Source organism: Perognathus longimembris, chromosome 11 (genome assembly GCF_023159225.1).
Source record: "Perognathus longimembris pacificus isolate PPM17 chromosome 11, ASM2315922v1, whole genome shotgun sequence".
Taxonomy (NCBI): domain Eukaryota; kingdom Metazoa; phylum Chordata; class Mammalia; order Rodentia; family Heteromyidae; genus Perognathus; species Perognathus longimembris.
Window position 1 is genome coordinate 53,850,878 of NC_063171.1, and position 14,017 is coordinate 53,864,894.

General features: G+C 41.0%; 1 protein-coding gene across 2 annotated transcripts in view; it reads left to right on the forward strand.

Annotated features, from left to right (window-relative positions):
- Positions 1 to 14,017, forward strand: part of Kcnh1 (potassium voltage-gated channel subfamily H member 1) — a 301,959-nt gene that overhangs the window by 211,135 nt on the left and 76,807 nt on the right. For both annotated transcript variants that reach the window (XM_048357386.1, XM_048357384.1), the window contains exons 8-9: positions 2,869 to 3,068; positions 10,682 to 10,934. In XM_048357386.1, the coding sequence (XP_048213343.1) occupies positions 2,869 to 3,068; positions 10,682 to 10,934 (453 nt within the window). The remainder of the gene's footprint in view (positions 1 to 2,868; positions 3,069 to 10,681; positions 10,935 to 14,017) is intronic.

The window sequence follows — 14,017 nt, forward strand, 5'->3', positions numbered from 1 at the left end:
GTAGGCACTCTGCCACTGAGGTATGCCTCTAGTTCTTTTTCTTCACCTGATTGTTTTTGTGGTAGGGTCTTGCTTGCTCTTGGTGTGTGCACATATGGACCCTATCGACCTGTTTTATGCTTACCATCTTAAATGGGATGGGAGGCACATATGACCACACATAACTTCTTTTTCATTGAGATGGAATTTTGCAGACTTTTCTGACTGGCTGGCCTGGAACCTGGGTCTTGCCAATCTCCAACTCCCACGTAGCTCAGAATGACAGGCATGTGGTGCTGCTCCTGGCTCTGAATTGAGAAAGGGCCTGGCAGCCTTTTTGGAATGGGCTGGCCCGGAACTGTAATCTATTATCAGTCTCCCAACTAGCTATGATAATAGATGTACACTATTGGAACCTTGCATTGCTAGGCTTTAAAAAAAGTACTAAAAAAAGTACAAAGGAGGTACCATATAACAAAGCAGTATATGAATACAATACATCTTGATCAGTGTCACCCCCTTCAATGTTCTCACTCCCTCCATTGTTCTTATTTTTCTTAATTTTGTGGTATGTGCAATAAATTCTTGACTGCCTTCTCCTTTCCCTCTTGTCATCTGTCTACCCCTCTCCCTTGAGTCCCACTCCCTCGTGGATGTGCCCATTTTCTGGTATTGATTTTGTTGGGCTTTGACTTAGTCTTTCTAAAAAAAAAATTATACTATTTGAGCTCTCCACAGAATCTATTACATGTCAGTAAATTCATTTGTAACCACTGCATAGAGTCTAGCCCAACATATTTACTTGTAGATTTATAGGTTCAAATAAATCACACTAAATCTTGAGCATGAACACTGATAGTAGCATTATTAATAATACCCCCAATGTAGAAAAAACTCAAATAGTCATTTAAAAATTAGTGACTAAATGAAATGGAGTAAATTTTCTGCTGCAATGGGCTATTATTCAATAATAAAAAGGGAGAACCAACACATGCTACAATGTGAAAGACACTCATCAAATGATTTTAATTTATGTGAGATATCCAGAATATATAAATCATACAGACAGAAAGTAGGTTTTTGGTTGCATATAACTAAGTAATTTGGAGCACTGGAGAAGACAGATAATGGATATATGGGATTTCTTCATAGGGAGAAACTTAGGTTGTAATAATACACAATCCTGAAAATACACTTAAACTCATTCAGTTTACACATTATAGTGTACACTTATAGTGTACCAATTTTGTCTTTTTTTGCCAGTCATGGGGCTTGAACTCAGGACCTGAGCACTGTCTCTTTTTGCTCAAGGCTAGTATTCTACCACTTGAGCCATAGCACCATTTCTGGGTTTTTCTGTGTATGTGGTATTGTGGAATTGAGCCCAGGGCCTCATGCATGCTAGGCAAGCACTCTACCACTGGGCCACATTCCCAGCCCCATGAATCCTGTCTTAAAGTAGCTTTTTAAAGGAGTGCATATTATATAATTCCATGAATATAAAACTCTAGAAAATAGAAGCATATATATACATATATATACATACATATATAATATATATGTATATATATATATATATATATCTCAGTAAAGGAATGAGTGATTTCCTGGGGATGGGAAGATGGGTGGCGACAGGTGGAGTGGAGGAATTACCAAGTGTCACAAGCAGACATTTGAGGGTAGTGGATTAATTCGCCATCTCCATTGTAATCTGGTAATGGTATATTCCCATGTGTATGAGTATATACATATGTCAAGATCAATCAAATTATAAACTTTGAATATATGAACTTTATTGTGTATCAATACTTACATATTTAAGAAAGCAAGAGCAAAAACATAAACTTGACTAATATAACATAAGTACTAGAATAGAGTTAGAATCTAAGGATTACAATGTTAAGAAAAAGATGTGTCCAGGCTTTAAGCAGTAACTCACTCTCTGTCAGTGTGATTATCATATAGTCTGTCAGGTATGATTGCATAAATAGTACAATAGGAGCTCTGTATAAATATACTTGGTCACTCATAATCACCTTAATCATAACAGATACAGAGGACAGGATGTTACAGAAGACTTCCTGGAAGTGGTGGATCTTAAGCTCAGCATTTAAGAGCAAATGGAAGTTAGAGATGAAGGATGGGGTCTTGTAATAACATAATGGCCCTCCTTCAAGCTACTAATGTAAATGGAATTGTAGCAACCTGTAGTACACAGTTATTATATCTCAAAGGGGGCCTGGTTTTATTCTCACCATACAAAAGCCATGCTTTCTTCCCAGTAGCAGATTGTTGTGTTAGCAGTAAGTGCAAAACAAAAATTTCACAATAAGTGAAAAACACAGTTACCATTCCCTTCATTGCCTTCTGCAGACTTGCAGTTATTTAATTATCTATGATTATGTACTTATCAAGTCAATTCTTCTTTCTACATTGTTAATTCTATGAGGGTCAGCACTGTCTTATTCATTGTCCCATCCCCTATAAGTGGTATTGTGTTTAGCATCCAGCAGAGCTTCATAAAGATTGTTTGCTCATAGTTTTAGTTTTAGATTTGTATGAAGTAGGTAGGCATACATTGGATGGATGGCCTCAGTCCAATTACAAAATCTCAAAGGTATTGTAATAAGAACTATAAATTCAAGGGTTACAACTGCACCCTCCACATGTGTTTGAACTCTGTGTCTAGCCACATCAACTCTCATCTACCCTAGTCCAGCCTCTTACATATTTGTGCTAGTGACCTGATGCTAGGAAACTTTTTGTTTGGATCTGCTTCAAGAAAGTCAGAAGTCTGCACTAGGAAAGGCAGCTCTGGTCACTGGCCTGTTCTGGGATACTGGTTTAGAGCCATTCATTCTTTTTTTCTTCTGCCCTCCTTGCCTCCAGCGCTCCTCTATGCCACCATCTTTGGGAATGTGACGACCATTTTCCAGCAGATGTACGCTAATACCAACAGGTACCATGAGATGCTCAACAGTGTCCGGGACTTCCTGAAGCTCTACCAGGTGCCCAAAGGACTGAGTGAGCGAGTCATGGACTACATTGTGTCCACCTGGTCCATGTCCAGAGGCATTGACACAGAGAAGGTAAGAAATCAGAGCAACTTGGGTTGCTCATTCAGCTTTCTCTAGGGTGACTGGATCGATCATACCTGGCTGGGCTCAGAATTCATCTAGGTATTTATAGATTCCTAGGTTCTTTCTCCAGAAGTTTTGATTGCTTCCTGGTCAGCCTTTCTGAAGGACCAGTGATGAAGAGCCATTATTTACGGAATCACAAACAAAAACGCATCTCCTAGAGAAGAGAAAAACCAACCAGAAGTCTAACTGTCCATGGCATAATTTTCCAAATTTGGGTGATGATAAAAATCAGAGGGAAGTGATTAGTCAAGAGGGAGAGAATTAGTATTACTATTTTTTTCCATTTTCCCCAGCTTCTAGGATGACCAAGTACTGTTATTGATCTTGTCTTAGCTCATCATAGATTGTTTTTATAGGAACCAAGAGGAATTAGAAGTTGTTAGAACTTTGATGAGCATAAATGCAGAAATTCTCAATTTAACCCTTGCAAATAGAATTCAGCAGCACATTATAAAGATCATACATCAAGTTGGTTTCATTCCAGGAATGGAAGGATAGTTCAACATTTGTAAATCAGTAAATATAATACAGTATATAAACAGTATCAAGGACAAAAATCAAATGATCATCTCAAGTATTTAACTAAAACCTTTGACAAAAGTCAACATTTCTATAATTAGCCCTGAAGAAACTAGGAGTAGAAGGAGTATACATGATATGATAAGGGTTACATATGATTAAACCCATAGCCAACATTATACTAAATGGAAAAACATCATTTTCTCTAAAGTCAGGAACAAGACAAGAATTCCACTCTCCCTACTCTTATCCAATATAGTTCTGGAGTTCCTACCAGAGCAATAAGACAAAATAATGAAATAAAAAGATTCAAATGATAAAAGGAAGTCAAATTATTCCTATTTGCTGGTGATATTATCTTACCTTTAAAAGACTAAAAAGATTCTGCCAAAAACCTTCTAGAGCCAACCAATACTTTTGGCAATGAATCAGGATATAAAATCAGTATACAAAGATATATAGATTTTGTATATGTCAACAATGAATGCTGAGAGAGAAATAAAGAAAACAATTCCATTTACAGTAGTCCCAATAAATAAGTAAAGTCTATATAAATTTAATCAAGGAGTTAAAAGACTTCTACCATGAAAACTATAAAACATTGAAGAAAGAAAATTAAAGACATCAGAAGATGGAAAGACTTCCTGTAGTCATGGATTGGAAGAATTAATATTGTGAAAATTACTATACTACTAAAAGTAATCTACAGAATCAATGCAGTGCTCATCAAAGTTCTGATGTCATTATTTGCAGAAATGGAAAATATTGATCCTAAAATTCATATGGAAGCATAAAAGAGTCCCAAATAGCAAAAGTAATACTGAGAAAAAGGAGCAACTTTGGCAGTATCACAATACCAAATTATACTACAGAGCCACAGAAACAAAAAGCATGGTACTGGCACAAAAACAGATGTGACCAATGGAATAGAATAAACCCAGAAATAAACCCACACAGCTATATTCATCTGATTTTTGACAGCAGAGCCAAAATAATAGGTAGTCTCTTCAACAAATGGTGCTGGAAAAACTGGTTGTCTACTCACAGAAGGCTGAAACTAGACCCCTATCTGTCACCTGCACATAAACAAACTCCAGAGGGATCCAAGAATTTAAGGTACAATCTGAAGCCTTGAAACTATTACAAATAAAAGGGCTGGGAATACGGCCTAGTGGCAAGAGTGCTTGCCTCGTATACATGAAGCCCTGGATTCCATTCCTCAGCACCACATATATAGAAAATGGCCAGAAGTGGCACTGTGGCTCCACTCTGCTGTGGCAGAGTGCTAGCCTTGAGCAAGAAAGAAGCCAGGGACAGTGCTCAGGCCCTGGGTTTAAGGCCCAGCTCAGAAAGCCATATCACATGCTTTTGTTCATCTGTGGAACCAAGACCTCAAATTGATAATAATAATAATAATGCATGAATGTAAAAAAAAGGATTGTGGTTGATCTGAAGGAGTAAGGAGGGAGAAAATGACACTGAGGAATGAAAAAAATTAAAGTATTATATAAAGTATAACATATATTATTATCATCATTATATAAAATTAAAGTTACATGTATATCCACCAAGAGCTATTTGAAACAGAAAGGTATAAACTTATTCAGAATATATTGCCCACATCTATAAAATTATCTCAATAATACTAATGTACATAATACTAAAAATACTAATGTACATTCCTCATAATACTAATGTATATACATTTAAAATAAAATACTTTTCAAGCATATTGCCTTAAAATACGATTTAGCTTGATCACTGAGATTTTTGTCTTCCCTTTAAAGGCTATCAACTCTCACTTATGATGTAGTCAGACCTGATCAATTCCCAGCCCCCATCTCAGATCTATTACAGAGCACTGAGCCTAGTCTGTGGTACTCTCAACAAGTGTCCAGGCAATCTCAGTCATCAGATACACAGACACACCTGGGGAATGCTGATTAAGGGCTCCTGCCTTAATCATCAACCAACATGACTGAAGAAGTATCAGCTCAGCTAGGTGCCTCGCTAAACATCGACTTTCCAACCTGTAAAATGGAGAATATTAAGTCCTAGTATTCTCTAACAGTTGTATTTTTCCAGATGCATTCAGTAAAGTGCAGAAAGCTTGGTGGTATTGAAAGAATAGAGAAAAGACTCCGCAGACTTTCTATTACTCATTTGTGAATTAGCTTTACATATTTTCCATGATGACTATAACACTCCTTTACAGCACCAGCTCCTATTAAGAACTAATATTTGCAGTGTCTTATTTAGGCTTTTCAACAGCCTTGGGAAAGAGTGTGTGTGATTTTTGTTGAAGGGATGAGGACAAGAGGCCAAATTCATTTTACTAATTATCCCTGTTCATAAAGAATGGCAAAGTTTTGTCTCACTTCAAACTGTGAGCTTTTTTTTAACTGTCTCCCCTTCCCCTGTTAAATTTAAAACATGCCCCTGAAGGAAGGATAAGTTCAAATGAAGTTATTCTAATTTCCCAGAGGGGCAGGGAATTCGTTGGAACCATGCTTAGTCTTTGGCTTTGCCATCCACCTGCCCCAACCGTGTCTATTATTTCTGCTCCTCTCTCTCAACAATGCCTGTTGGTCCTGTGGGTTCCTGGCAGCTGATGGAGCAGAAAGGAACTTTGATCTCTGCCCTGGAGCTCGTTTTTTCCCAGGCACTAGGACGCCTTTGTAAGTCTGGTTGTCTGGGAAGAATCTTTTCTTCATCCTCCCTGCCAGGCTGGGCAGCTGCCCACAAGAGACAGCACAGTCAGCATTTTCCCTCCCTCCTCCTCCTCCTGGCCATCTCGCTTTCCTGGAGGACTCTGACATTTGCCTCAGTTCCTGGTGGAGATGGGAAAGGGAACGGCCAGGGACTCAATGGTAGCAACTCACTACAGAGCCCAGGCCTGACCAGGATAGTTGTTCTTCCTGGCAGGGGCCTATGGCAGGCAATAGCTGGGGAGAGCACCAGTATCTGTCCTTTCCCTGGTTCCACTCCCATTCTGGGGCAGAGTAGTCCATGATAAGGGGTAGTTCAAGGGTGAGGGTAGTTGTACCGGAGTCCTGGGTTTCAACAATCACTAAGGACATCATAGGTCTCTCCGAGCTTCATGTCCATGTCTATAACCCACATCAACTCAGTGACCTTCAAGACTACATGACCTCTGAGGTATTTTGGACTCTGAACTTCTAGACTACAATGTGTCCTTCCTTAGCTGCTGCTGTTATAAGTGTCAAGATGGCAACCAACAGGCACGCAGCATTTGCCTGTGTCAGGCGTGAGGCCAGACTAGCCACAAACAGCCTATGGTCTCCTCACAAAAGGCCATATGCAAGTTCAAAAATGAAGACTGCCTGAGAGAAGTTCAAGTTCCAATGAGTGCTGAGGAATGCAGGTCTGCCAAAAGCCCCTGTCTTAGCCTTGACCCTGTGCTCCCCAGGCTGGGGGAGGTACTGAGCCTCCATAGTGATATCTTCCTATGGCCTGTGGGGCCCTCAAGGGATAGAAGGATAGTCTTCAGAGCCTGGCATAGAGAAGGCAAGCTAGGAAGGCTTTGGGGTCTCAGAGCTGAGACTCCTCTGAGGGAGGAGTGGAGGACCCAAGACAGGAAGAGTGATGGAAATGCCCAGTGGCTCTGCAGTCTGATTCCTGGACTTCAGCTTCTCTCCCTTCCTCCCCTTCTGTAATGGTACTCTCCTGGGCTCTGGGGTAGGTGCCATGAATAAAACATTACCTTCATGCCAAGGCTTCATTCACTGGCAGCACCGGCTGGCAGAACCCAACTCAGCGGAAACAAAATATTTACATGTGAAGTCACCTGGAGAATTAATCTTGGTTCTGAGCTACTGAGTACAGTTCTGATATGACATACGCACGCTTCCCTTCCGTGGCGATCTGCTTGGAGAGACGAAGACTCAAATTAAATCTGCACCTCTGGAGAAGTCTTGTTTGTCAGGAGCCTTATGGTAGGAGATACTTAGCAAGCACTCTGCCCAAACTTTGGCAGCTTGAGTACCTTCAGGCCTCAGTCAGCCCTCCTTCTCCATTCCCAGATAGTGCTTACTTCTTTTGATGTTTGCTTCCTTTGATACCAGATAAAGAATGCAGAGGCTCCCAGAGAAGGAGAGGGGTGTTTATTGACTTCAAAGCACAATAGTCAGATCTCAGCCTCCGAGTAGCAAGGGTATAGGAATGAGCCACCGGTACCCAGCAAGCTGTCTGAATTGTATAGCTAATGTGGAAGTTTAGAGCGGTCAAGTCACTTTGAGCCACTCTCTGTAGAGAGGGCAGCGGCACTGGGGATGAAGCTCTCAAGGGCAAGATGAGATTTGACTTGGGGGAGGTGGTGGACTTCCAAACTTCTGGTGAGTTCCAAGATGCAGAAGCAACTGATTTGGGCTAGGGAAGAGAAGCAAGGGTGGGAAATTCCCAGGACCTGGAGGAACACTATCTACTGAGCACATGTGGCTTTATGCCCCTCACCCACTTTATTCACAGACCGGGGCAAGGAATTATTATTTTAGAAGCACCCCTGCTTTCTCTGGTGAAGTACACTTGAAGGTGTCCTGTTGTGTTATTTAATGCTTTGTATGTAAGAGCTACACAGTAATTTCTTATAAAAAAAATTAGCCCAGGGAAGTAGTTCTCTCTCCCTCTAAAAAAAGCCACAGAATTCAATTATTATTTTTTTTGGAAGATGAGATCCAAATGACCTGCCATTTTTATTCCTCCCCCCGCCCCACCAATGCTTCCAGTCAGAGTAGAAATCTCTCTGTTTTGTATGGCTGCCATTGATTCATTGAATAGGATTTAACCTGGGCTGTGATGTCAAAATACCTAGTTTGAGATCACAGCGCTGCCATTTCCGAGCTATGCAACTTTGAGGAAGTTATATAGTGTCTCCATGCCTCAGTTTTGTCAACTGTAAAGTGGAACAATAATAACATCTCTCATAGGGTTCATGTGAGGACTAAGCAAATGCAGGTGACATTTCAAAATGCAAAACCTGTAGTCCTGTCCTTCTTTCCACCTTTATGTTTATCTTTTATTGTTCCTTTAGCAGGCACTTAATGATTCTTTTTAGCACTACTAAATTTTTTTTCCATTTTTTTTGTTTTTGTTTTTGCCAGTCCTGGGGCTTGGACTCGGGGCCTGAGCCACTGTCCCTGGCTTCTTCTTCTTCTTCTTTTTTTTTTTTTTTTGCCAGTTCTGGACCTGGGACCCAGGGCCTGAGCACTGTCCCTGCCTTCTTTTTGCTCAAGGCTAGCACTCTGCCACTTGAGCCACAGCACCACTTCTGGCCATTTTCTGTATATGTGGTTCTGGGGAATCGAACCCAGGGCTTCATGTATATGAGGCAAGCACTCTTGCCACTAGGCCATATTCCCAACCTCAGCACTACTAAATTTTATTTATTCTGTTTGTTATTTGTCTCTTTCACTAGATGGTAAATTTCATGAGGGTAGAGACTTTTGTCTATTTTTTTTCGTTGCTACATTCTCAGAGCATAAAACAATGTTCAGGAAATAGGTATTAAATTTTTTAAAATGAGGTACTTAGCAAAGCTGGGCACACTATAAGTGCTCAGTAAGTATTGCTTCATGTATCTCTTTTAAAACATCCTATATTCAGTGTATTAATATATCATGTTAGTTCTATAAGCAAAATGTGTTTTGGGGGCTGGAGGTAAGGCTAAGTGTTAAAGTACCAACTGCCTAGCAAGCTCAAGGGCATAAGCTCAATCCCCAGTACATTCCCCCTTTAAAAAAAGAATGGCACCTTTGTCTCTAATCAGAATATATTCTTTAGTCTATTGTTAACCAGCAGTGCTGTATAATACTAGACCTTATTTTGCTAAATTATAATTTCATACCTGTTAATCAGTTTACTGTAGATTTCAAAATAGCAGAGACTATTGTGAAAAAATGAGAGTATTATGAATGTTCTTAACACAGTGTTCTCCCCAAATCAACAAAGAAATGATACATATTTGAGGAGATGGATATGTTGATTGCCCTAAGTGCATCACTATCCATTGTAGACATGTATTAAGACACCATGCCTGCCCCTGAAGTATGTGCAATTACTGTGTATCAATTGAAATTGTTATTTATTCATGGATGGAATCTGAACTTGGTCACTTCTCAAGTGGCTCCACTCACCATAGTTCCACTCACTTCTCACTATTTGCCAGCGCAGATTCAGGAGTCTGGTTTCTTTCTTTTTGTTTTTTTCTTTAGGCCAGTCCTGGGGCTTGAACTCGGGTCATGAGTGCTATCCCTGGGCTTCTTTTGCCAAAGCTAGCGCTCTACCACTTGAGCCACAGCACCGTTTCCAGTCTTTTCTGAGTAGTTTATTGGAGATAAGAGTCTCATAGACTTTCCTGGCTTCAAATGGTGATCCTCAAATCTCTGCCTCTTGAATAGCTAGAATTATAGGCAAGAGCCACCAGCACTTGGCTAGGAGTCTGGTTTCTAAGACTACATTCCTGGACTCTCTTCTTTCTTCCTGCCATCAGAACTTTCTACCTCCATTCCAAGACTGCAATATTCTACTGAAAATATAAGTTCACTCATATTATCTTCCTGCTCCAAAGTTTCTCTGTCACTGTCAGGATGTGATACAAGGTTTATCATGAGCTGAAGTTCTCTTAACATTCTGTGTCCTCTCTGAATGGCATCTCCTAGGCCTTTCCCCTCAGTTGCACTTAGATGGCTCAGGCTTCCCCAGAGCCTATGTGTTTATCATTCTACTGAAATGTGACACAGATCCCTCTAATACATTATGGAGATGTCAGTTTAAGCATCCCTTCCTTGCTTCCCAGTACTTGTTCTATCCCCAGCCCGAATTCTCAGCATTGAGAGTCTTAAGCGTTGAGCACAAGTTGTTTTAGGCACTGACTGTCTCTCCCACACCATGGAGGACAGGAACCTTGACTAGAATACAGTCCAATCTCATGAGTGCTGCTTCTACCCCTTAAAGTGCCCAGAAAAGTAGGCTGGAGATTCCAGTGCTGACTGTCACACTTCTTTTTTTCCTTGCTCAACCAGGTCCTGCAGATCTGCCCCAAGGACATGCGAGCTGACATCTGTGTACACTTGAACCGCAAGGTGTTCAAGGAGCACCCCGCCTTCCGACTGGCCAGTGATGGCTGCCTGCGGGCCCTGGCCATGGAGTTCCAGACCGTGCACTGCGCCCCGGGAGACCTCATCTACCATGCCGGAGAGAGTGTTGACAGCCTCTGCTTTGTGGTGTCTGGCTCCCTCGAGGTGATCCAGGATGATGAAGTGGTGGCCATTCTAGGTAGGTGTTTGTCTTTTGGAGATGGATTCCACAAAGGGTTTTGCTACAGAGCAGCTCAAGGCTGCCTACCCTTCAATTAGAGATTGTACCATGGGCAGAGCCAATTGCTAACATTCACTCATCTCTCCAACAAATACTTGAGTGTCTGCTTTGTGTCATGGCCCATTTGAAGCACTTAGGGTTCTTTCAGTGAGGAAAAAGTGTTCCGGGGAGTTCCTCATTTAGTGGTGTAGATGAACCAAAAGTAGATATTTGCATTACAGTAGAAGGGGCATCTAACTCAGCCTTTATGGAGGAAAGCTTGCTGGAAGAAATGACACTTCAACAGAAGCCTAAAACATGAGAACATGTTAGCACGATGAAGAGAAGGGATCAACAAGAGTATTATAAGAAGAGAGGATTGCATGTGCAGAATCCTTGTAGAGACAGAAACAGGATTCACGTGGTGAACTGCAAGTTACTTGGTGTGGCTGGAGCACACAGAACAAGAGAGAGATGAAGCTGAAGAGCAAGCTGAGCCTTAGGTAGATCACGGCAGGCCCTGGAAGCTACAGGGACTACATGGGGCGGGGTGTGGGGGTGGGGGGAGACTTGGAATTTGCCTAGGGAAGACAAAGATGAATTGAAAGCAGGGAAGAGTCACTTTTAGATAACAATAGTTGCGACTTGAAGACTGGCTAGAAGGGAAAAGGGAGAACAGGTTGGAGATACATTTATCTAAGTCTTAAACTGTGATTGTGGGTAGATGGGGAGAAGAATATAGAATTGAGATATCTATGAAATATAACCAAGAGAAGTTGCTTGCTGATAGAGTTGATATGGGGGAAAGGTCAGGGGAGAAGTCAACAAGAGTTGTGGAATTTCTCCTTGGGAGAACAGGGAAGCTGGTGCACCATACATGAGAATGTGGGTGGATAAACAGACACAAGGTGGACATGTTGGTATTTAATAGAATATTAGTGTCTTTTGGGAAACTCACTTGTCTTCCTGAGGTAGCTACAGGATAGCTACAGGGAGCTACTGGGGAGGGAGGTGTCTCTGAAAACAGCAGCTTGTCTCTCCTCATTGCTTCCTCATCCCCTAGCAGTGAAATTTGACTACCTGAAAGGAATAGGACAAAGAAAGCTGAATGACTTTGCTTTCCTTTATCAAAAAGGAAAGGGTTCTTATCTCTACTTGAATATCAGTGATGCCCTAGATAAACAGAATCATTTATTGGCAATAGCTATCTGTAGGATTGCCTAGCTCAAGAGTGTAAGTAGTGATTAGTAAACAATCCTCTACATTTGAGATAACCTAGTGGTGTAGGGCATTTTCACCCATGGATAAAGCACTGGGTACCAGGAATCTAGACCAGGGTACCAGGACCATCTGCCTTATCTGTGCATACTCAGGACAGGACATCTTTAATGACCTTCCCTAACTGCTGGTGATTTGGTTTGGGGGCCTAGACTGAGGCCTGAAAAGATGATGGTGCTGAAGAGAGGAGAGAAAGGAAAAATACTCTTTCCCACTCCTCTCTCATTTCTCCTCAGCCTGGGCTTTATTTTTTTTGGGGGGGGAGGCGGGAAACAACCGGGGCTTGACTCACTCTTCATTGACTGCTTCCCAAGATCCAGCCCTCTGGGGCATGTGGCCTCCCCACAGTTAGCGATGTAGACAAGACCTCTGAAATAGCTCCAAAGTGTTGGATTCAAAGTGTTTGTTGTTCTCAAGCTGACCAAACTGAAAAAAAGCACCTCTCATGCTCCCCTTAGAGCCAGATTGGGTCTGGAAAGTAGGTCTGAGCTTTGTATCCTCAACAACCAGTCAAGAGGCCCTTATTCTATAAAAAGGATGTGACAAATCCTTTAAGTCAACCCGTCCTTTGGGCAAGTGGAATAAGAGATTCCAAGCTATTTTTCTCACTGGAAACATAAGTTTAGAATTTTGTTGTGAGTGTAGTTTCCCTCCCATTGAAGTAACTTTGGATCAATCAATCGAAACCAGTTAGTACCAAGGGATTCAAATATAAAATGGGTATTAGCACTAGCACTAGATTGTTATTGTCTTTTGGTGCCCTCTTGTTCAGTCTAACCAAAACTTACTGAGCTGTCACTATTGTATGCATGGGGACACAGAGTGGACCAAAGGTGACGCTACTCTGAAGAACAGCTCCAAGTGGAGGGGACTGATGTTAAAAAGACAATCATCTCTCTGCCTGAAGAACATTACCACAGAGAGAATGTAAATGCTTAGAGGGGTTTATTGGATAAGCATTAACTGGACAGCTACAATGTATCCAGTTTTCCAATGAGGAAGAAAACTAGGGAAGGATTGTTGCTTATTATAGGCAGGAGGCTTTGGGGGAATAAAAACGGCCAAGGCTCAGCTCATCTATTTTATCCTTTTGCTCTTTGGTGTCTTACTATCAATGTGCTCATTTACATTCTGCTGTATTACATTGCTTCTTCTCTCTAGTTCTAATATTCCACCCGATTCTCTGTTTAATTTTAGCATAGACTCCCAAAATGAGGCAAATGATCAGTCCTAGTAACTGAGTGGATTTCTTTTTCTTTCTTTCTTTTTTTTTGGTGTGTGTCAGAAATGGAACTCTATCTAAAGAAAGTCTTCTAGACTTTTTGTAAATATAACTCACCACATACAATTTTGATTCTATGACATGAGCATAAATAGAGAGGAACTAGCAATGTCAGAGGAGGGCAAAAGTAGAGGGTAAGAGGGTAGATTTGATCCAAGTATTTCATATGCATGTATAATGGAGTATCACAACAAAACTCTTTTGTACAATTAATATATGGTAATTAAAACTATTTATTAAAATTTATAACTAATACACACACATATATACTCACAGTAGTCTACGAAATTCAGTATTTCTCTTTCTACAAGGAAATACAACATGGTATTTTCCATTAGATTCTATTTTTTTACATTAAAAAGAAATTGACCACCATGATGCTCTAAATTGGGTTCTTGACATTGACCAAAGCTTGCAATTTAACAAACATAGTGCTTCTGGCTGGGAACCAGTGGCTCACTCCTGTAATCCTAGCTACTCAGGTGGCTGAGATCTAAGGATC